This window comes from Rousettus aegyptiacus, unplaced genomic scaffold (assembly GCF_014176215.1).
Source record: "Rousettus aegyptiacus isolate mRouAeg1 unplaced genomic scaffold, mRouAeg1.p scaffold_m13_p_1, whole genome shotgun sequence".
Lineage (NCBI taxonomy): Eukaryota > Metazoa > Chordata > Mammalia > Chiroptera > Pteropodidae > Rousettus > Rousettus aegyptiacus.
The window spans coordinates 138,170,144-138,194,600 of record NW_023416284.1 but is presented as its reverse complement, the minus strand read 5'-3'; the positions used below and the strand labels follow the sequence as shown (position 1 = coordinate 138,194,600).

Sequence of the window (24,457 nt, the reverse complement as noted above, 5' to 3'; positions counted from 1 at the left end):
TTTACAATAACTTCTTAAGTTTTGCAAGTTCTCAATGATAATAGAAATAAGAAATATAAATGATTTCATCTTATAAATTATGGAATTTTGGCTGTATGTTTCTATTTGGTACATATATGTGAATGTGTACATATATACATATATTCACATATATAATATACACAATAAACAAAAAATGCTTTTAGCCATTTTGCAAAAATGGCATTAAAAGAAAATACTGTTACTCTAAATGTTCCCGTTTCACTCCAGAGGAACACCATTAAGGCCATATTCAGCTCGGTGAATATGTATTTTGGTAGGTCCTTGAGGTCAAAAAATAACCTTTATTTCTTTTTCCAATCGCAGGAGAGAGTACTGAAGTCATTAAAACTAATATAATGCCACCGTGCCCCTTAGGACGCCTGTACAATAATACTTCCCTACTTCAACCCCACTCAGTAAACCCGTAATGCCTCCGAAAGACCAAGCCACGTGGGCTCCGGACCTGAACTGGCGCGAAGCTCTCGCGAGAGCCTTCCGACTGCCGCGAGCCTTCATGAGGACCAATCCACGATCTCGGAGAGTATATAAGCTTCTTCCGCTACAGCCGGAACTTTTATTCATAGGAACGGGTTTACACAGTAGAGTGTTGCTGGCCGGCGTCAAGAAGAATAGGGTGCTATCCTCTTCCTCTCACCGTCGCCGCCGCGGAGCGGAGTCGAGCAGATCAGATCGAGGAGCGCGGTTACCGGGCGGGCTGGGTCTATGGTCGCTCCGCGGGCCGCTTCGCCGGCTGGTGCTTTTTTATCAGGACAAGCTGTGTTCCATGGCAGGGAACTTTTGGCAGAGCTCCCATTAGTAAGTGATCTTCCGTTTTTTCACCCTGGTCGGGTTTTTGGGGGGCGGTGCGGACGGGGCCTGCGACTCCCCTTGGCCTGGATCCTGGCCCCTGTCCTGAGCGCCGCGGAGTCTCCCAGGAGGCGGTGGCGGCGGTGGCCGGAAGCGAGATGCATCTTTCTCTGGCAACTCCCCTCTCCCCGCCCCCTGGCCGGGTTTCGCTGGTGATGGTGGTGATGGTGGTCTTGGTGGTGGCGAAAGTCTGTGAGCGGGAAGGGTGGAGGGAAGGGGTTCAGTCTCCAAGGTAGGAGTTCGGTGGTTTAATTTTGGATTCTTGGATTAGCTAGGCCTGGAGGGGATTTGGGGTAGGCTGAGGTGGTCACTGGTATGGAAAGTGTGATACAGTCTCAGGACTGTGAGGCTGGCTCTTCAGGACAGTTGTGGTTCACTTTTTGCCTGAGATCTCTTCAGTGGGTCGGCATCGTAATCATAGTCTTTTGTCATTCAGCTTCTGTCTTGAGAGAATTTAACTTTATTCCGAGGAGAGGGGGAATCAGGCTTGTGCCTTCTCACTTACTGCTTCCTGCCACTACTTGAAGCCTACATGGAGTTTTATGTTGGTAAGGTATATATGGCAGGTGCTCTCAAAATTTATCCGCTTCATTAATTTTTGCCTTATATTTTAAGTATATTTTCCAGTGACATCCCCGATTTCTTTAATCCTTTTCATGAATAAATTTTTGTTTCTGTCACTGACTATGGAAGAGTTAGAGTAGTATTAAAAACATTTTCCCCTAAATGCATTTGCTTAAGAGCCAGGAAGGTGGGTGATCAGACTGATTGAAATTTGAGTACTTTCCACTGTACAGTTGGACGATGAACACAACATGATAAAGATTATATCTTACTATAAAATTTTTTAATGCTGAGAGCAATAGTAACTAAGTTAGATTTTGATTCTGTGAAAAAGATGGGTTCCTATTGTTCATTCTTTTTTTAGCCCTTTGCAAGAGAAAGAAAGGAACAATGGGCTTGGAAACGCATTTTCAGAAAACAGTTTTTCGTCTTGCTGTAGAGTGATTCTGTGGAAATGAAATGCTATAGAAGCGTTATTTCTAACCATATTTTTATTTTACACTGTTAATTCACTGAAATATTTGCTTGGGCAAAATTAAAATGAAGAAAATTTAGGTAATGGAGAAGAGGTGTTCTGATAAACTGATAGAAGGTGGGAGAATTGACAGATAGCTTAGCTGTTGATTGTCAGAATTTATAGACTTTTTCCACTTTTGATAAGCATTATGCCATAGTCAGAATGCTTGTCAAAAGGGGGGCAGGATCTATTTTGTAAAAAATTATTTTTTCACTTTTCAAGTATAAAATTATTATAATATTAAATGTGCTTTTTTGAAACTGCCCTTGTCTCCCAATTCAAATAGTCCTGGTGGAAGGGGTACTACACTTTTCTTTACTCATATTCCTTGAGAATCATGGAGTCCCTGATATGCAAAAGGTAGCAAGTATGAAAGACAGGACAGTTCTGAAAAAACGAAATAATTATGAAAGCCATTGTTTTAGATGATATTGATGAAAGGATAATTGACATGAAATATGCTGTATTTCAGGGCTTTAAGATGCACATTTTAACATTTCTGAAATCAGCATGGCCCCTTTTTTTTAGTAGCACGTGAAAAAATGGCGAGTCTTAAAATCAGTGTCATCTTAAATTTGATGAAATGTACTGTTTAGGTCTTCTTGGTTTATACTCAATACCACTTGCCATAAGTAAAAACTTTTAAATATTTGTGAAATTATTTTTTAAAAATATGACTGTGACGATGAAATTAATGATAATTCTGGAACAGAGCAAATCACAATGTTTTCCAGAAAGTTTTGTTAGAACACAATACATTCTTAGACCAGATGCAGTCAAACTAGGTGGACACTAAATACTTGCTGGTAGACTGATTGAATGAATTAATGAACAAGTAACAAAAATTAAAAGTATAAAATCAACTCTGGATACTTTATTGTATCAAAGAGGAAACTGAAAATAGTTACATAATATCAAAGAAATAGCACAAGATCAATTTATGTCCATATATTGCAGTCAGAACCAAATTGATAAGAAAGTTAATATCCTGAATATTTGAAAAAGAAAGGAAATATTCTATTTAAGAATATTAAAAAGGAAACAGTGAAATAAACCTAAGGAAAAGAAGAAAAGATAACCTGGGTATTAATTTATTAAAAGGAAAAAATATAGTCAGAAATTATAAGAGCTGGTTCTTGTGGAGGGGAATACCAGAACAGTAGACTAAACTACTGCTGGTTGAATCAAGGTAAAAAGGGATAACACAAAAACACAAGATTAGGAATCAGAAAAATAAACTCAGATGTACCTTTGGGTTATCTACATGGTAATAAATTTGAAAGCCAAAACATTAAGAAAGTTACCAGAGAGTGCCTTAAATATTCCAGGTCCACATTATTTTATGGGCAGATTTTTCCCACTTTCAAGAGGACCTGATATTGTAATTGTTCTAGTTTACATGAAAAGAAAGCTTTCCAGTTTTCTTTATGAAGCTACAATAATGCCAATAAATTCTAGCAAAGGTAGCACTAAAAACAGTCTCACTTTCAAGTATTGATATAAACTTCATAAAATATTACCAAATGGAAACCAGCACTACATTAAAGTATAAAGAATGACAATGATGTTATTATAGGAATAAGTTAATATTAGGAAATCTGTTAAACAGTGAAGGCATCAAAAAGACATCTAATAAAATGCAACATATATTCACTAAAGCTCTTACTAAAACAAATAGAATATTTTCTTAACATAATAAAAACATCAAAACATCAACAAGATATATTTAATGGTGAAACATTAAGAAAATTACTGTGCATTTTTAACATGGTTTGAATATATCACTCAATGCAATTGAAAGAATGGGATATAAAAAGAGCGAAATTATCAATATGTGAAGATAAAATTAGAAAATTCAGTTAGTTGAAAAATTACTAGAAGTAATAAAGGTTTAATAATGTCACCAGTTCAAAACATAAAAATAGAAAGCTTTCTCTTGAATGATAGAAAAATATAATTTATAATAGCAACAGAAAATATAAAATACTCAAAAATAAACCTAGGAAATGTATAGGGCCTACAGGAAGAAAAAATTTTAATTCTTTTGTGGAGCATAAAGATTTTAATAAATGGAGTTTGATCTCTTGCATAGGAAAGATATTATTCCCTATATCGATCTTTAAATTTAATGCAGACCCAAACAAAATTTTGAGTGAATTTTCTCTTTTGGAACTTAACATTTAGGTCTTAGAATAATTGTAATAGAATAGCCAGAAATTTTCTGAAGAGTAGTAGCAAGAAGGGCATATTTTCCATACCAGATTTTAATTACTTAATTTTATATGCTTTAAAATACAGCATGGGAATAAGAAACAAATTAAAATAGGAAATTCTAAAGAAGACCTAAATACAATGAAAAAATTATACATCAGGAAATACTTGGTGACATTTGGATAACCATTTGACAAAGCATTTAGCTGGAAGCTACTTTACACTCTGTACCAAAACAAATTCTAGTTGGATCACAAAATGAAATAAAAAAGCCTTAAAGGTATTAGAAAACATGAGTGAAAAATACATATATTTATTATTTTGTGTCAGGGAAGGCCTCATGCATGACAAGCATAAAATCAAAGTAAAATATGGGTAGATTTGAATGTATAAGTGATTCACATTTCTATTACAAATAAATATTGAGAGTATGCTAAACTTGAGAAATGTTTGCAGCATATTTGACAAATATTCATAATATACAAATTTTAGATCAGAAGAATCTCCTAATCATAAGAAAAGACCATCATTAGAAAAATGGTCATTTTAGAATTATAATGTACAAAAGAACTATGACCATTGAAGATATGGAAAAATATTTAACCTCAGATGTACACTGAAAAAAAATAGTAAGATACTAATTTGCCTTTAAGTTGTAAAATATTTAAAAGATTGGCAGCAACCCATAGGGTTAAATATTTAAGACACACCTATGTACTGTTAATAGGGACGGAAATTGGTATGACTTTTATGTTACTTAAACTGACAATTTATGTCAAAGTTACCAGCAAAACTGACCCATCAGTTCTACTTCTAGGAAATTATTCTAAATATATTATTAATCAAATATATAAGGATAAATTACAAAGATATTCATTAAAATATTACTTGTAATAGTGAAAAAAACAACCTACATGCCTATCAATAGGGAATAATGATATAAATAAGGATCCATTCATAATTCTGTTTAGCAGTTTAAAAGGATGCTGAATAAGAAATTGATTGACATATACATACAGTAACAACAGCATCTTGCAGAATATTTTTTTTTGGGGGGGGTCTTGTCAGTTTCGTATCTCTGGTTAAAAATAGTAGATGACTAGGCAGGAGGAAGAGGCTATGAGTTTAATAAATTCTGAAGCAGCTTTTACCATGATTGGAATTGTGAGGTAGGGAAGTTAAATAGTTACTCAAGAACAGCTGATGAAAAATACAACTTCATCAATTCTAAGGGCACAATCAATCAGTGCCAAATAATTTCACCATTATTTTATATATTACTAAGAATAAATGTACTTCCAGTTAAAGGGCTAAGAGATTGTAAGATGCATCTTTTTATCACAGTCTTAGAATCTATGAAATAGAATTCTAAGCTAGTGACAGAGAGAGACGGAGAGACTGAGACTGCGAAAGGAGAAAAGATCAGAGCAGAATTTTTTTCAGGGCATTTTTACGTTTATTAGTGAAATAATTATTGGTGTTGGAGTTTCAAGAAATGTGGAAAACACTGTCTTTTAGGGTTAGTTGTGCTTCGTATTTCTCAGGAAGTTAATAATCTGTTCAATCTTAGAGTGTTTTCTGTGACTTAGCTAGTTGATTTTTATGCATGTCTTACGTTTTTGCTTCTTCTAGTTTGCAATGGATTTTGGATAAACAAGATCTGTTGAAGGAACGCCAAAAGGACTTAAAGTTTCTTTCAGAAGAAGAATATTGGAAATTACAAATATTTTTTACAAATGGTAAAAAAACTTTTTAATTGGTTTAAGTGGTACAGTTGATTACCTCTGAATTAAAATGTTTTTGTATAGTAATTTGTGATGAGCTGTTTTAGTCTCTACTTAACATTTTTATTTAGGTATGTATTTTTTTACAGCTCATATTCAGTTATCTTTTGTTTTTAGGTGATCTAAATAAAGTCTTTTTGAATATTACATGTCAGAGACACTCAAGATAGTTTCAAAGTGTTCAGTAGTCTCTCCAAGCCATTATCATGCATTATTAAACCAAATTTAATTTTTAAAAATTTACTAGGGTGACATGGGTTAATAAAATTCTATAGGTTTCAAGTGTATAAACCCAATTTAAGATTGGCTAAAGCAGAATACTTTGAAGATAAATGATTCTTTGGATTGACATCCTATATTGAGCATTTCTATCTTACAAATTTGCTTTGGTGGGAAGGGAATTTAGAAACAGAAGATCCTTGCTCTGCCACATGGTGGCTTTATCACATGACCTTTCTAAACTTCAGTTCACTTTTCTACAAACCTACCTCTCTGTTGTTTTGAAGATTCGTTATGGATTTTTAAAGAAACTTTATAACAGAGGTTATAAAGAGTTTGATAGGTGTTTAATATTTTTATGGTTTAAAAATAATATGAAAGGCATTGAAAAAACTTAGAAGATTAGAAATACCTATCATCCAACCTCCTTAATATAAGAATAGTGTTTGCTGTGGGCAATTTCTGTTTTTTGTTATTTTCCATACCTATGTATTTTTTAATAAATTTGCAAATTCTAGTACTAGAGCACTGTGATCCAAATAGAGCTTTTTAGCATGTGCAGATTTTTCTCTATATTAAAAATGAATATAGTTATGGTTTAACAATATGGAACTTAAATGCACAATGTTAATATTATAGTGATACCAGAAGATACATTTAAAACTTCATTTTTCTTTTAGTTATCCAAGCATTAGGTGAACATCTTAAATTAAGACAACAAGTTATTGCCACTGCTACGGTCTATTTCAAGAGATTCTATGCCAGGTAGGACCGTTTTATTTTGGGAATATGTTATGCTTATTTGAAACTCTTATCTAATGTTGATGAACCTTAGTATAAATGAATCATGTGTTCGCCATAGAGTTATCTTGATTTTTCCGGTGTGTTTTCTTCATTTAACTTTGTTTTATCATTTTTTAGGTATTCTTTGAAAAGTATAGATCCTGTATTAATGGCTCCTACATGCGTGTTTTTGGCATCCAAAGTAGAGGTATGAAATAATTTTCTGTTTTTCATCAAAATATAGTCAGTGCATATTGGCTAATCTGCCTCAGCTTTCGCGTTACCGATACAAAAATAACAGATGGAGACTTATGTGAAATATTGAAATTTGTATAAAATCAAATTAACATATTTTTATATATTCATTTAACAAATACTTATATGCCACTTATTGTGTATCAAGTGTTAATTTTAAGTCCTTTTACAACTATAACTTAATTCTTATAATAAACTCTGAGATACTTAGTAGTTATATCCTCATTTTATAAATGAGGAAACTAAGCCACAAAGATTAAGAAACTTTCCTAAAATCATACTGCTAGTAAGCAGCAGAGCTAGTGTTTGAACCCTGGGAGTCTAGCTCCTAATTCCATGTTTTTTAACTGCTTTGCTCTACGGCCTCTAGGACATGTATTGTTTGGCACTAAGTAGTATTCCGTAAGTGCTACAGTTTCTTACTATATAACCTGAGAAGGTCCCTCCTTCTCCCTATGCTTCCTGTGTCCTCCTGTATTCCCCTCTCTGCCTCCTGATGATTGGCTACCTACCACACCATAAAGAAAACAAGAGAGAAGGCAAGGATTTGGGGTGGTTCTAGCTATGTAGATTCTAATGAATCATTTTGGCGATGAGAGAGAAAGAAGAGAGAAGGAAACTTACAGCTGAAACCAAATCTCTACTTACCTTATTTACCTTTTCAGTGTTTTTGAGAGAGCATAGGTAAAATCTAGACAATAGTAGCAGATATTGACTGGTTTTCATAATAATCCATGCAATCTTTAGCATTAGGAAACCTTTATGTTTCTATTTTTAGATTATGTCTTTAGAATAGTAATTGTATTCTTGAATATTGAATGTAATTTTAACCTAGTACTCATTTTGAATTTTGTACTTTTGGTAATCATTTTGAATTTTGTTTTAGTCAATACCTAGAATTATTCATGACATCTTTCCTACCTATTATCTAACTATTAGAAATTATATTAAGACAAGCTCTAGAGGTTTAAGGTTTTCTAATTGTAAATAGTAGTTGAAGAACCAGCTTTCTTTAATGGAAAAGAAAATGTTTATAAAAGACCTGTATTATGGGGTGGTTTTTCCAATATTATATGTAATTTTATATTTCTGAAGCACAACCAGTATAGGAACCTAGACAAGATTTTTATAAACTGCTTATAAATTAACTTTGGGATTTTAATTTGTCTTGCTTCTTAATCTTTTGTTATATGATTTACTGAGTAGAATCCTGTTTTATGATATACTGAGTGTAAGTTTTCGCTTTAAGAATTTTGGGTAAAAAATTCCTAGGAAAAAATGTATCTTTTCGTATTCAGTACAGCATTATTTTTTTTATCTTTAACTATGACCATATCTTTCTGTGTTTTGTCCAGCTGTATGGGAATTGTATGGAAATGGCACTTAAGAAGATGTCTCAAGTGTTTACATTTTAGTTTCAGTCGTTATGGTTTGAGGTTGAAATGTAAATATAGACATACACATACATGCCTACACTGCCTTCCTTCCCCAAGGGTAAGGATGTAGGTTGAAGGGATTTGAATAGACTAGTTTTTTTTGGTAGAGTAAGGAACCAGTTCTTGATTTTTCTGTTCTAAAATGAAATGGTTTCAATAATCTAATTAGCTTAATCAAACTAAATGACTATATAAAGGTATATCACCTCATAAATTTTAGTTATTTTTACAATGGTGGCATATTAAGTTCAAAGAGGAAATGGGAACTCACATTGGAAGTCTTAGACTATGTCATTCTTGTCTTCCTTTCCAAAAAGAATAATTGTTTGTGTGGTCTTTTGAATTCTTTTGGTGATATTAAAGTTTATCTTCAGAGTTCAGCTGTTTTATTATTAAATGGTATGAAATAGCTGTTAGTCCAGGTTCAATTGAACAGGAAGTATACTTAACATTCTTGCACTTAAATGTAGAATTTAAAAAATCTCCTTGGAAACTAATTTGAGTACAGAAAACTAGCACTGTCACTTTAGGGCTTGGTTTTTTATTTGGTACTTTTCAATGACATTAAATTATAAAAGTATTTAAACACTCGTCTTAAATTGTACCAATTTTAAGGAAAAGTAATTTAAGTACATCATATCTCAAGAAGGTAGAAGACGAACAGACTATATAAACATGGGCTTCATAGGTTTCTGTGTACCTGATCTCATCCACTTCTCTTTCTGTAGGAATTTGGAGTAGTCTCAAATACAAGATTGACTGCTGCTGCTACTTCTGTATGTAAGTGCAAAAAGTATATCCTGCTTAAGGATGTAGTTTTGAAGAGAGGTCCATAGGATGTAGATTTGTTTGTTTGTTTATGAAATCTGTGAGAGATTAGTTGAGTTCATTAAATCGCCTGAGCTCACCCTTATGGCTAGTGTATTTAGCTAAAAATAAAGTTAAAATACAAAATTTTGGGTTTAATACAGTATTAACTCTAAAACATTACTTTTAATGTTTAAAAATAGATAGTAACTATTGATAGGAAAAAACATCAATTCGTTGGCTCTTAATTTTACAGTCGTAAAAAATTATGTTTTCTAATTTTATTGTATTTTATTGCTTCTAATAACTAGCCATTGTGTCATTTTTGTGGGTGGAGTAAACTATTTCTTTAGCAACTGTAATGTATGTCTTAAAAAAATTACATAATTTCCCTCCATATTAAAAAACATGGTGCAGAAAAAGATGCAGACTCTGTAGTCAGTAAGGCTAATCTTAAACCCCAGTTCTGTCACTAGGCATCAGCTGAATAACTTTGAGCAAGTTGCCTTACCATTTGGCCCTGGTTCTTATCTAAGAAGATAGGATTTAGCTGCCTGTGAGTTATGGCGATAAAGGAAATAACATTGTAAAAGTAGCAATTGTCAAGTATATAAAGTCTTAACATTATGCTATGTTCCATCTTCATAAATTAAGAAAAAAAGGCATCACCTAACAAAAGATAATTCATATATATTTATTATTTTTATTGCTATTATGATCTTACACAGAAGAGGCAGAAGAAGACTTTTATGTTTTTAAGTTTGCGAATCAGATTAATTTTATATTTTTGGGTCATTCTCCTTTCTGAGAAGAGTATAATAACCTAATTCAGTCTTTTCTGTGCCATGTATTATTTTTTTAAGGATAGAAGAATAGTAGACAGTTTTGCCACAGAATTTAATATACCAAATATATTATATTGATGAAGTATTGAATTGCCCTTTGGAAAATCAGATAATTAAAAAATTCAAAAACAATCAGAAGGAGATCTACCAGAATGTTAGCAGTGCTTGTCTCTGAGTATTAGATTATATGTGCCTTATTTCTTCTTCCATTAGTCTGTTTTCCAAATTTTTTAGAAGGTATATATTTTTTTAAAATGTGAAAAACCTGTTGTCAACGAAGGTTTGTTTATTGCTCATGCAAAGTATATTCATAAGACTATTTGGTTACCAATGAATAGAAAACTTCTATAGTAGGCTATTTTCTTTATTTCATAAAATTTTATAGTGCATTATATAGACCTAGGTAGCTTAGGTTTCAAATTTCAGCTCCAATGCTGTCTTTGTGGCAAATTGAACAAAATGTAACCTCTGTGTCTCAGTTTCCTCACCTGCAAGATGAGGATATTAATATAAACTATGTCATAGGGTTGTTGAGAAGATAAAATGAATAAATATTGATAAATTTCTTAGAACTTAAATGTCTATACTCATACCATTTTGAGGAGATGGAAGATTGACAGTAGTTTTCTCATTTGTACTTTCTTAGTGACTAAGAGTAGTAGCTTTGTATGTATGTGTTTTTGTGTGGTATGAAAAAAGCCCTAGAGACCTTTGCACATACATTTGTGTTTTTATTAAAATGTATCTTTTGATAAATACTCATTTATTATAAAAAGTTTAGAAAGTGCAGATTAGTAAAAATCCTTAAATTTCAGAGATGACCACCATTAACATTTTTTGGTTGTCTTATCCTTCCAATTTATATGTACATTTACAAGTATGTACATATATATAGGTGAACACATATACAACCTGTGTTCCTTCTAAGCTAAATTACTAAAGAGTAAAACTACTGTCCTAGAGCTGGAAAGTTTTTAGAGATGATAAAAGCCAGTGATTTTTTTCCCCCCAATCCCTTTATTTTTTAAGCTGCAGAACCCATAATATGTTAAATATATAATTGAGGCTCAGTAATGTAAAATAGAGGGGGGTTTCCTGCCACTCAGTCTTTCTCCTTGCCTGAAAAAAAAAAAAAAACCTGCGTTCCCAAGCAGCTCCAAGTGCCCTTATTAAAAATGATTTAGCCCTACCTTTAATATTCTACACCGTGTTAAAGAAATTTTGGGTTAATTCACACTTTCCCATTTTCTCAGTTTAATTTTTTTGTTTGTTTGTTTTCTACAGTAAAAACTAGATTTTCATATGCCTTTCCAAAGGAATTTCCTTATAGGATGAACCATGTAAGTATGTATTATATGAAGTAAAACTATTTGTGAAAGTTGCATGTAAACTAGCTCCATTTCATGTTAGAATAAACAGTAGTTTTCTAGAAATGTCAGTTTCAAGTACTACAAGAAGATGGACTTTAATTCTAAATCAAAGCTAAAGTGCATCTACCATTTAAAAAAATACTTCATAGTATGGTTATAAACCTTGGTTGCCCATTAAATTACTTTGGGAACCTAATAATACTGTTATCAGGGCCTGTCCAGGCCAATAAAATGAGAATTTTTAGGCTTGAGGCCTGGGGACATAGTTTCTAAAAGCTCCCAGGTGATATTAACGTGCAGCTGAGGCTAACTACTATAATGGAATAGTATGAAAACTATATTTGAAATTTTACATTGCTTAAGAAGATAAATTTCTGTTGACTCTTAAATAGGCATGTCTTTTTCCACACTACAAGGGATTTCTTCATTCTATTTAAATTATATTTTTGGTTTAATTTTTAGCATTATTTTCTTTTACTGATTTGTAATTTAAAAAGAATAATATTTAAGTGGAGATAATTGCATTTTTGCATTTGTTGAATGGAAAATATATTGGAAAATCTGAAGTTTATACAGATTTTAAATGAAAATAATAAGAACACTTACACTTTCTGTTTCTGCCCTGCTGAAATTAAAGAAGGCACTTGGTGATTCACTTGAAAAAAACACGAATGTTTATATGAGGCTGGCTTTTCCTTTTAAGAATTAAAATGCTTTATAATCATAATTTCTTGTACTGTCTAATAGTAAAAATTAACTTTTCATCATATATGTTCATTTTAATATAAACTACATTTATTCTTGATTTTTAAAAATTTTAGTAAATTTTTGTGACAAGTTACTGTGTCTATAGATTGTTGTTAGATTACGTAGACTCATCTAATTTGGTTTCATGTTGACATTTATAATCTTTTTTTAAACAGATATTAGAATGTGAATTCTATCTTTTAGAACTAATGGTAAGTATATTTCTTCCCTATGATTAATAGAGTAAAACTTATTTTCAAATTTAGTGAAGTCAGAAATTATTTAAAGAAATGATTTATAGGGAGGTGCATTTTAAAACCATCCAGGTGATACGTGATGGTGAAATCATAGTACCAATAGTATCACCTGTATCCTCTTGGAAGCCTGTAAAATAATTCGTATATCCTACGTAGGATGGGAATATTTTTCTGTTCTATAGTAACAATAATAAAAAAATTACAAGCAAACCCGTCAGAACATTAAACCACTGTCAATTATTTGCACAATTTGTGTATGTGTGTGGTGTTATTTAAAGATAGATTATGTCTTTGGCAGAATTCTGCTCCTCCAGTTGAGAATTACGGATTTATAGGCTAATAAGAGGTTTCAGTGTGTTGCAGATGTGACACTTTGAGTCTCTAAGGGAATGGATGCTGACTGACTGCCAACCGATTTACCAAGGTATATTCCAGAGAGAGCACTGCCTTCACTATTATAGTAGAGTTAGGGCTGCCATGCTGCTTGCTTAAGAGAATAAGAGGGAAGCAAGCATGAGTTAGAGAAATCCATTTTGAAATACACAATACAAATCAGTTGGGTAATGATAAGGTTTTTGTGTTGTAATAAATCTGTTTTTATACATACACATTTTTTAAACTGTTTCTAGGATTGTTGCTTGATAGTGTATCATCCTTATAGACCTTTGCTCCAGTATGTGCAGGACATGGGCCAAGAAGACATGTTGCTTCCCCTTGCATGGTAATTAGAACAGAAGTTATTCATAGTGTAACGTTATTAGTTAGGAAGGTTGACAACTAAATATTAAGTTTAGTATTTTTAAAATAATTAAACTAGTGCCCCAAGATATTTTATGTTGAGCAGAATATCTTGTTGATTTTTAATAACTATATTGGTAAAAATGCTAAAATGCTAAGGATCTTTTACTTGATGCATCTTTCCATTAAGTTTTGATTATTATAAAAACAGACTATTTACATAAAAAAACAATTTAATATCAAAATACTTTTTGGTGGTATTCACATACATATTAATTCATTGTATAATTTCTGATTTCCTATCTACCAGATTCTTGAAAAACTAGAAAAAAATCTTTTTATAATTTATTGTGAGTTTATAATATATTTAGCTGTAATTTTATTCATTAAAATACGTTTTTTTATTGACACATTCATATATCTTTTTCCCTTGATGTTTTTACCTTTATATTTGTGCTTCAGTAATATAAATGAAAAATAAATGTATAAAAGATAGGACATATGGCCCTCTTTGGGGGAAAATGTACAAACCTATGAGGTAGTTCTGGTTTTAGTAATAATATGATTTACATTTCTATAGGAGGATAGTGAATGATACCTACAGAACGGATCTTTGCCTACTGTATCCTCCTTTCATGATAGCTTTAGGTATGTAAGCATGGTGTGCCTTTATTAGTTAAATTGTTATAAACCTATTTAGGTTCTAAAAGAAATTTCACCCTATTGTGCTTTATGTTTTTATGTTCCATGAAGTAATAGACTAATCCTTGCATGTGAACTTTCAATAATATGAACTGCAACTGTCACAAATCAGGATTATTGTCCCCCCACCCCCCTTTTTTGGTAAGTTTTTTTTTTTTTTTTTTAATCATTTAAAATAATTTCAACCAGTGTTTGAATAGAACATTTTTATTTGGGGGAAAAGTTTTGAATTAAGCCTACTAATATTAGTTGTAGCTTATATAAAATAACAGGGCCTTTTATTTTCTGAGCCCAATTAAGTCCTCAGAATTTGAGAAAAGGAGCCTCTGTATTCCTTAATGCGTTTCTGAAGGGAGAAGTTAGCTACCATTCTATTATCTGTGGAAGGCAGTACTGTCATGGGTTAGAACATAGTCTTTGGATTCAGATGATCCTAGATTTAAACTTTGCTTCCTTTATAATTGTGGGGAGATTATGTGACCTGAGTTTGTTTCCTTAATTGTAAAATTTCTTAACTAACAACTCCATGCAAAGTTGTTGCAAGAATTAAATGAGAGATCTATTTTAGAGCATCAAATATTGCCTGGCACATATTAGGCACTTGTTAGTTTGTTGCCTGCCTGCCTTTCTTCTAGTGATATCTATGATTCTATCCTCTTGATTCCATTCCCACTCCCACCTCCTGGCCCCCACCCTCGGCCCCAGTTCTTTGACTAGTCCAGACTTACTGTTTTTGGTTTTTTTCCCAGTTGCTCCTTAAATGTTAATATTGCTTATCCTCTTTATATCAGGGGTGGCAAATAAGTTGGACCTATATTTTTGTAGTACTGAAGGCTTTTTGAAAGCACTGTACTTGGAAGGATTCTAAAGTGGTGTCTGGGTTTAGTGGGAAGGAATGCTGGGATATGCATAGGTAGGAAGGAGGGAATAGCAGGCCATGTGCCACATCTTTGCCATCCCTCCTGTCTTTTCCTGGGCAGTCTCACTGATGCCTGTGCTTCTGTCTCTTACATGCTGAAACATTTAAATCTCATTTAACCAAGATCTTGCTCCTGAGCAGTTCTTTATATCCATCTGCCTTATAGATAGTGTCATTTGGCATCTCATGGGCACGTCAGACTCATGAATAGGACTGAACTCATCACTTTGCCCCAAAATATGCTCCTTTTAATATTTTCGCTTGGTTGGTGAATAGCACTAATTACCTTAATTGGAAATGCAGCAGTTAGGCTCTTTCATCTCCTTCACTACCTCCAGCTAGTTGGTAACCAATATCTGTTGTCAAGTATTTGTAACCAGTAGCTTTGGTAATCTCGTAGCCATCATCTCATTTCTATCTGGGTTATCACAGTAGTCGCCTTCCTGACCGGTTGATCTCCATCATCCCTGTTCTCAGAGAGCCAGCCAGTCTATCCTCCATACTTGAGCTAGGCTAGAGGCTCTCAACCAGACATAATTTTACTCCTCAGGCAATATTTGGCAACGTCTGGAGGTGGTTTTGGTTTTCACAACTGGGTTGGGATGCCACTGATAGCTAGTGGGTAGAAACGAGGGATGCTACCAAGTATCCTATAGCACACAAGCCAGTCTCAGAATTGTCCAGCCTATGATGTCAACATTGTCAAAGTAGAGGAACCTGGAACTAGAAATAGAGCCTTTTGGAATGCAGAATTTGTCCTCCAATTAAACTTTTCAGTACTTCTCCCATTTTTGTATAAAATATACACACACACACATAAATATATATCTATATATATTATACACACATACACCATTCACTGCTCCCACTTTCACCTTTTTTTAAGGTGAAAGATATCACCTTTGTAGCAACACCCTTCCCCTACCACACTTTCTACATCATCTCACTCTGGGTTTGGAATGTCTCTATCTCTAATGTACTCTGCATATACCCTTATCATAGAGTTTCCCACTGTGATTTAATGACCTATTATAATTTTAGTCCTTTGACCTCTCAATCTTTCCTGGACCTAAGTGCTACTTTATAGCTTCATTTGACATGGGGCAGCCAGTGCATCAGTTCACCTTTGAGTCACTGTCTAGAATGTTATCCTTAGCAAAGTTGCATGTGTAACCACACCAGGGAATATAAGTCTTAACAAGTTGGGATGGGATCAGAGTAGTCATACAGCCAGTAGGAATTATATTGGGCAAAATTGTGATGTAGATTGTTGTCTTTGGGCATTTTTACTATCTTTGTTAGTTGTATATAATTATATACAGTTTATTACATATTTTTTCCTAAGCTCTATTTTATACAGAACCCAATTCTGTACTAGTGTGCCCAGTTTTCACCTAATTTGATTATGTGCTAATAACTTAAAAAAAGCAGAGGCAGCAAACACTACTTTTAATCGAAATACCAAAACGTCATTATTGTTGAAATTTATCAGTGTGTTGTGTTTCGTTTTGTTTTGTTTTTTTCCTTATCACATTGACTTGTGGTCATATTTTAACCACTTTGTATCACTGTTCAGAGATCATTTCCCTACTCTGATTTCTGCATTGGATTTTTTCCCTATCTAACATGCCCTGATTCTCAAGGCAGCTACATCATGCCTAGCATACAGTAAGGAGCAGGAAATGTCAAGAACTTTAATATTGTCCAGTAATTGTTTCTATCCATATCAAATTATGGAATGGTCACTGGTAACTATTATATGAACCTGTGCGATTTTATAAAGAATATTAGAAAATATACATGAAATTTTTAAGTGAAAATATCTTTAGTTCTGAGTCCACAGATTTCATGTTTGTAGTTAAACATGGGCTTTTATCTCGTTTTTTTTTTCCAGCTTGCCTGCATGTAGCCTGTGTTGTACAACAGAAAGATGCGAGACAGTGGTTTGCTGAGCTTTCTGTGGATATGGAGAAGGTATTCTTTAAAATTCCTTAGTTAAATACAAATATGAACATTTTTAAGTTAATGTCATATTTACTTATCATGAGCCTAAAATTTATAATGTCCACCAGGCTAAAAAGATTTTGGTAAAAAAAAAAAAAAAAAAAATGAAACAATTTGACAAGAAGAGTTGATGTTGGCTATTTAGGTTCTATTTTTCTTTTTGGTTTAGGCTTAATCAGAATGGTAAACTTTTGGTTTGATTAGTTGCAGAGCAGCCTCCAATTTTCAGAATTATTTTAAAAGCTACCTATTGACCACTAAATACTACTGTAAACTTCTAAAACAGCCTTTATTCTGGAAAATGGTTTTTGCCCTTTTTTCTACCTGTTGAAATGTTGTTGATAGCATTAAAATTAATCCAACGTTAGATCTATGCAGGTGAGGATGAAAGGGCTAATTTGGAAAGTGGGTATGACATATTTGTAGCTGCCAGTTTTTGAGCATCTTAACTCTCATGTACGTACAGTAGTTTTCAGAGAATCAAAACATCTTTTGTGTATTACCTCCCATTAAATTACTTGAAACAATTGGTATTAGAGGAACATACTTTAAAGTGGCAAACTCCTTCATGATGTAGACCTCTATTCCTAGTGCCTCACTATTTTGTTTTGGTTTGAAATACCAGCAGATTGAAGGGAACCAATTGCAGAGAGATGGATATGGATGAGAAGCTAGGAGGAAAAGCCTAAAGAGCAGTGTGGTGAAAATACTGCTTTATATTTATGAGGATTGTCTAATCTAGACTGAATACTTAAGGACATAGATCTATCTTTGCAGTTTTCTGAGGGACGCCTAGCATGTGTTGTGTATTCTTTATATATTAAATGCTGCTTGATATTACCAGTGAGAACTTTTTAAAAATTTCTTCTAGATTTTGGAAATAATCAGGGTTATTTTAAAACTATATGAGCAGTGGAAGAATTTTGATGAGAGAAAAGAGATGGCAACTATTCTTAGTAAGATGCCGAAACCAAAACCTCCTCCAAACAGGTACTTTTTAGACTTTATTTACTGATCTCATTTCATATATATGCATTATCACATTTTTCATAGATTACATTGTTTTTTCCTTAAAATTTCTTTCAAAAATTCATAATACATACTGTTTTTTTTTTTTTTAATTTGCAACTTAAGAATGTCTCATTTAAAAAAATAATCATCTACTCAGCAACATTTCCTAATACAGTGGCAGGTCAATTACAGGTATCCCTCAACATATGGCTATATATTGTACATAAATTTACACGGGACAGAATTAGGCAAGTCCATCTGAAATTCAAGATAAAGAATTCTATAGTGGTCTTGTATCAGTTTGACTCTGCCATTTTATTTTTTCATTACTGGCTATTACTCTGTTCTATAAATTGCAGTAGCAGTTTTCAAAAACTTAGATTATTGATCTGATGTAAAGATAAAATATTTTGGCTTTTGAGTGACCTGATGATTTATGGCACACAACATAATTTTACTAAATATGAATCATTTGTGCTAAGGGAGTTTTTGTTATTGTTTTAATAGGTTCTCTTCATTTAGTTCAGTAATTCTCAGTTGTCACTGTACATCAGATCATTTGTGGTAGGCAAACAAGGTCAGAAGGGAAATAAATACTGCCCATCTTCATTATCAAGAAAAATAAGTTATAAAACATTAAGATATATTTGTAGATCTGATAAGTTAATGTTACCGTTTGGAAAAAATAAATACTTATACAAGGAGCTGTTTCAGGCAGTCATTCAAACAGCTACCTTTGGATGCATTTTTTGCAGAAATTCCCTGAATGATTCTTCACTAGTGGCAGGGCCTGAAGCAACAAGATGATGGTGGACAAGATAAGGCAATAATCCTATTGCCACAGTTACTGGTATTTTCAATTTTAGTTATTTTTATTTTAAATATTCAGCAGTTTCTAGGAAATTACTTTTTTTTATGATCTACAAAGTTTTGCTGTATTTACATATGACTAGTATGCCTTTGGACAATTTTTTTTTTCGGAATAACACTTCTTGATTTTAATTATTGGTTAGGAATAAGATTTCATATGTAAGATTTAGTTTTATAGGAAATTTGTTCAGAACCTCTAATCTATATGTTGAGTGATACCTGTAATGACAATGAAATCTATAACCTAATTTAAATTTTTTGAGTTTATATGGACACTAACTTCAAGAATGCTTGTTAGTTATGTGTGAGGGTACTAAGTTACATAAGAATAAAAACATAAAACCAAATGTTAGTCTTTTGGATTTTAATTTTTCCACATTTGTGCCTTATAATTGGGAATGCTGTTGTTTTATAAATTTGTGCCACAGAATGACTAACTTTAAAAATTAGTAGGCTTAGGGGGTGGCTCCATAGTGTAGTGGTTAGCACGTCTGCTTTACATGCAGAAGGTCCTGGGTTCTGGCCCCAAGTGGACCCACGGACCAAACCCCGGGTGCACCAGGCCCCAGAGGCACCAAGTCCTGGCTGCACTCCTTCTGTGTGTGGGAGGTGACACTCCACTTTCAGAGATCCAGTTCATAAGGGGAAATGGCAATATCCATAGGTCAGGGGTGGAAGTGGGGAGGGGAGAGGAATTAAAGAGGGAGAAAAAAAATTAGTAGGCTTATCAGGGTGTTGAAAATGAGTCTTTTAATTGGTATAAAATCTTTTTTCCCTACTTTGAACAGTGAAGGAGAGCAGGGTCCAAATGGAAGTCAGAACTCTAGCTACAGCCAATCTTAAAACATTCCGAAGAATTCCGTAGTGGACCAGTTGGAAATAAACCATTGGACAGATTTCAGTAATGTCTTCAATGGAACACAAATGAAAATGAATAGCTTGTTTCTGTCAAGCATATTGGGAAGTGATTTTATTTTTGCAAAATAAGTTTTCCTTAGCTAATTTGATTCTAGTACATAATTGATTAAAATCTCTTCATTATAAAAGTTTGGAAAGGTTCTAAGGAGACCTACAGACAGGCATTTCAAATTAATAGCTTTTGATTAGTATAATTTTTCTTAAGCCAGGAAACAGCATAATTTGTTTAAAATTCTCTTTGGTCACCGAAGGACCAAAAAAAGGACATAAAAAGTCAAATATTATGAGGGTTTTTTTCCCCTCCTTAAGTTAAACTTTAAAACTGTATTTAAGGAATCAAATCTTACAAAATCCTGGAAGATTTTGGTAATGATGTTGATAATTTCAGGGAAATTAATCAAGTACCTATTGATTTAAAAGTGTATTTTATTCAGTAGTTTTAGTATCTTGCCATGGAAGATACTAGCCCAGCCTAGCAGAAAAGTGCAATATGTATAGCATACTTTGACATTTTAAAAGTTATATTAATTCCATAACCATTTTGAAATGCTGGGCAAACTTTTAAAAAAAAAATCCTACATGAAGTTATTTGCATTTGATTCACAGTTAATTAGGCATTTCAAAATTGGATAATTGGATACACCACCATAATATGGTTGAAATTTAGTAACATTTTAATGTTAATTTTTACTCTACTGTGAAAAGTTTTTTATATGACATACACATCCTAGTTTATTTTTGTGTCTTAGTGTGGATTTACAAATTTATTACAGGTATCCTGAGCCAGGAACACAATCAGGTTTCAGGCCAGTTTGATACTGGCTATCTTAATTCTCATATGAGCGTAGGACTTAAGATTAAATGTCATGTCATTGGGACTGTGCTGTCTGTGGAACTTAATAAATTAATCATTTTCTTCAGACTTGAAGGAGAGTGAGAAATAAAATTTGGAGTCATAGGATATTGGTGTACAATTTAAGGATTAAAATTTAAAATTTTTTTTACAAATCAATTGTGAACAATGAATTATTAAATTAAATGTTGACTTCCTAGTATAAAACTGCAAGAATAAAAAATACATTCTCCAGCTATATTGACTAGTGTCTTGAATTTTTCTTTTTGAATATGCTTTATGTTGTTTTCTGAGAGTCCTTTCTTTAGATAAGTATTAAAGCCTTCTTTAATTTGTCAAGTAAATACAAATGGTTTATAAACAGAATTTAAGAGTTCTGCTTCCTTGTGGAGAGTCAGATAAACAGGAAACCAATGTCAAATATAGGTTTCCTTGGTTCATGGGCAAGATAAGAAATATGAAAAAAGCTCTCATCAGGTCTGAAGAGGATTATGGTTCGGCTTGGGTTGGAAGAGCAGTGATTATATATCACAGTCATTGATTTAACCCTAATTTTTTCCTTTAAGCTTAGCTATATTTAAAAACTTTTTATTTTGAAAATACATGTGACTCGTAGTTTTGTTTTCAACCTCTCATAGAAAATTTGAAACAATATATACAAGAGTACATAAAATAGTGTAATGAACCTACATGTACCTATCACCCAGCTTCAACAATGATCAGTTCATGGCCAATTTCATTTCACCTAAATTCCCACCCACTTCCTCCAGCATGCACATTATTTTAAAATGAAGCAAATCCAAGGTATCGTATCAGTTTATCCATAATTATTTCAGTATGTATTCCTAAAAGAACTCTTCAAAACTATGAAAGTACTGTACCTAAATTAGTCGTAACTTTATAAAGCCAAATATTCATGTCCAAATTTTTAGTTCTCATAAATGTTATTAGAAAATCCTAGAGGATCTAAATAAGGACCACATATTACAATTCATTAATAAATTTTTTATATCTTTTAAAATTCTTGGATTCCTTTGTCTCTTAAAATTCCCCTTTCTGGTTTGCTTGTCTACTAAGCGTTTACCACTATAAGGAGTTTGGTGATTATGTCCTTGAAGTGCCATTTAACAAGTTCCTTTGTCCTGTGTTTTCTATAAATTGGTAATTGAACGTAAATTTAGGTTTGATCAGGTTCTGGTTAAAAATTATTTTAAGACTACTCTGTATAAGGTGTCTTTCATCAGGAAGCATATTGTATCTGGTTGTCTCTTTCTATGACTCAGCAGCCATTGATATGTATTGTTTTTTAAAATCAAATATTACCATAGACTGTACTGCCCATTGTGATAGCTACTAGCCACATGTGGCTATTGAACACTCAAACTGTGGCTAGTCTTTGAATTGACAGGTGCTATAAATATAAAAAATACATTGGATTTCAAATATTTAGTATAAAACGAAAAATGTAAAATATCTGTTTATATTTTTAAATGATGTTTTATACATAGGACTAAATATCACTTATTTTACTTTTTTAAATCTAAGAAAATTAAAAGTCATAATGGCTTCGTTATAATTCTGTTGGACAGCGCTGCTCTAAGATATAAGAAAGATGTTACACCACTGCTCCATTCTCTCTATTTCTCTTTGCTGCTCCGCTGAGCAACTTTTAGTCATGTTTCTGTTCTGTTACTTCTGCATTTCCAAGTAACAAGCTTATAATTGTAGCATTTACTGAGCACTTAATATGTGACAAATATATTCTGCATTTACTGAGCACTTAATATGTGACAAATATATTCTAAGGTCTTTACATTATGAAGTCATTTAATTCACAGAAAATCATTTTGGAGATGAAACTCAGGAACAGAAAAGTTTAAGTAATTTACTCAATCACAAGTCCAGTAAGTGACAAGCTTGGATTAGATTCTAATTCTTAAAACCTGAGCACATGGGCTCCAGGGCCCATGCTCTTAAATACTTTAACATACTGCTTCTTCTGCTTACCTCCAATTTCTTCTTTTGGTTTTTTTCTACTGTAAATATTTACTAACCTCCTCCTAGAGAAAATGAACATTTCACTTGCTTATACCCCTATTCTCCCTTTCCCCCAACTTGTTTCTACACTGGGACTTCTACTCCCATCATCCAATTTAATTGTATAATTTTTGTTAAATTCATATTCAATATTAAGTGTGTATAGGTAGTTTTGTGTTTTGTTGTATATTATGGTTACATTTCCTTTTGGAATATTTTTGTCTTTTGGAAGTAGTCATTGCCTTGGTTGTAATTTGTTCAATTTACTTTGTATCTTTTATTAACTTATCACCATAATCATTTATTATTCATATGTTCCCCAGATCACTTGCAGGGAGACCTTCTTTGAGTCCTTCATCTTTCATTTAGGTATCAAAGATAGGGGGAGTCATCTTTTTCTTTGCTTGTTTATGCCTTTGTTTTAATGGAGAACATCCTCTAGAAATGTCCTGAGCAAAGGTTCATTGAAAGTTCCTTTTTCTTTTAAATAGCACCTTGTCCTTGTTTGAGAGTAATGTGTTATTCTAAAGATATTAATTTAGGTGTTTTGGTTTAAATTTTTTCTTTGCTCCTTGCATTAACACTTTCTTGCTAGTTGCTTTTTTCTGTTTGCTCTTTCAAGTTACAATCTTGCCTTAATTGTCTCAGGATCCTTCATGTATGAGAGGCACAGAGAGGCATGGGTGGGACTTTTCAGCAGTGGGCTTCATTGTAGGGTTAAAGAAGCAAGAAAACTTTCATTTGCCATCCTTCCCACCCTCAGCATTATATTCTGAAGCCTTTTCTTTGAAATGGCTCAATTATTCTAGGGCAGAAGCTTCAGCTATCTGAGGTGGTATGAACGAAGTTGTCAGTTCTTGGAGACAAGTAAGGTCAGGAGGAAAGGTATCATTGTTCCCACATGGATCCACTTCAGCCAGATTCTACCATTATAGTACTTTATTAAAATCTCCTTTTCCCTTTTCCATTCTTACCTTGCTCCTGAAGAAACTCGTAGCACTGAAATGGGTTGTGACAAAACTACATTTTTCCACTAATAAACTGCTGCCCTTTTTAGACACAGACAAATAATTTTTACTGGATGATACAAGGAGCATTCAGTTTTCCACTTGTCCTTAATTATACAAATTTCTCAGATCCTACCTCTATCCAATCTATACATATTACATAGCAAAAGCGTGCATTATCACAGAATCTAAGAGACCTCACAGATCATAAGGCAGGTAAGAAAGACAATGTAAATGAAGAAAACCTGAGTTACTTTGATTAATTCAGAACTCTGAGGCTGTCCACTGTTGCCACTTTTTCTAAGATATCTATTTCATTATGAAAATAATGTATGGTACATATAGTATTTAAAATAATCTGACTATTCTACATTTCTGAAACTTGGTCTACCCTTATATTATCAGAGTAAAAGTGATATTCTCCCGATTACAACATACCTGTTAAATGAGATATTAAATAATGTGCTATATATTTATGTTTTGAGGCATCTTAATGGTTCTAAAGAGTTTTATTTTAAAAGTCTGAATTTTTTATATATATAATTTGTTAAATTTTTATTTCAGAATTGACAAAATCATCTTTGTAAGTTTGATCTAATATAGAAAATTATTCTAATAATTTGTTAACCCCTTTTCAAAAATACGCAAATATATTATATTTGGGTATAGGCTGTATGTATGATACCAAATTAGATACATTATTTATTATAAGATT

General features: G+C 32.7%; 1 protein-coding gene across 3 annotated transcripts; it reads left to right on the top strand.

Moving 5' to 3' along the window:
- Positions 1 to 448: 448 nt before the first annotated feature.
- Positions 449 to 20,936, top strand: CCNC (cyclin C). 3 transcript variants are annotated; one of them, XM_016151998.2, is made up of 12 exons: positions 449 to 837; positions 5,813 to 5,919; positions 6,864 to 6,948; positions 7,105 to 7,174; positions 9,386 to 9,437; positions 11,594 to 11,649; positions 12,603 to 12,638; positions 13,313 to 13,404; positions 14,002 to 14,069; positions 16,937 to 17,016; positions 17,918 to 18,036; positions 19,716 to 20,936. In XM_016151998.2, exons 1-12 carry the CDS (start codon positions 449 to 451, stop codon positions 19,768 to 19,770), a joined length of 1,209 nt encoding a protein of 402 aa, XP_016007484.2. In that variant the 3' UTR covers positions 19,771 to 20,936. The 3 variants fall into 3 exon arrangements, with proteins under 3 accessions (XP_016007484.2, XP_016007485.2, XP_016007486.1); XM_016151999.2 differs by lacking the exon at positions 19,716 to 20,936 and adding an exon at positions 18,813 to 19,274 and having other exon boundaries at positions 628 to 837; XM_016152000.2 differs by lacking the exon at positions 449 to 837 and adding an exon at positions 1,122 to 1,436.
- Positions 20,937 to 24,457: the final 3,521 nt, after the last annotated feature.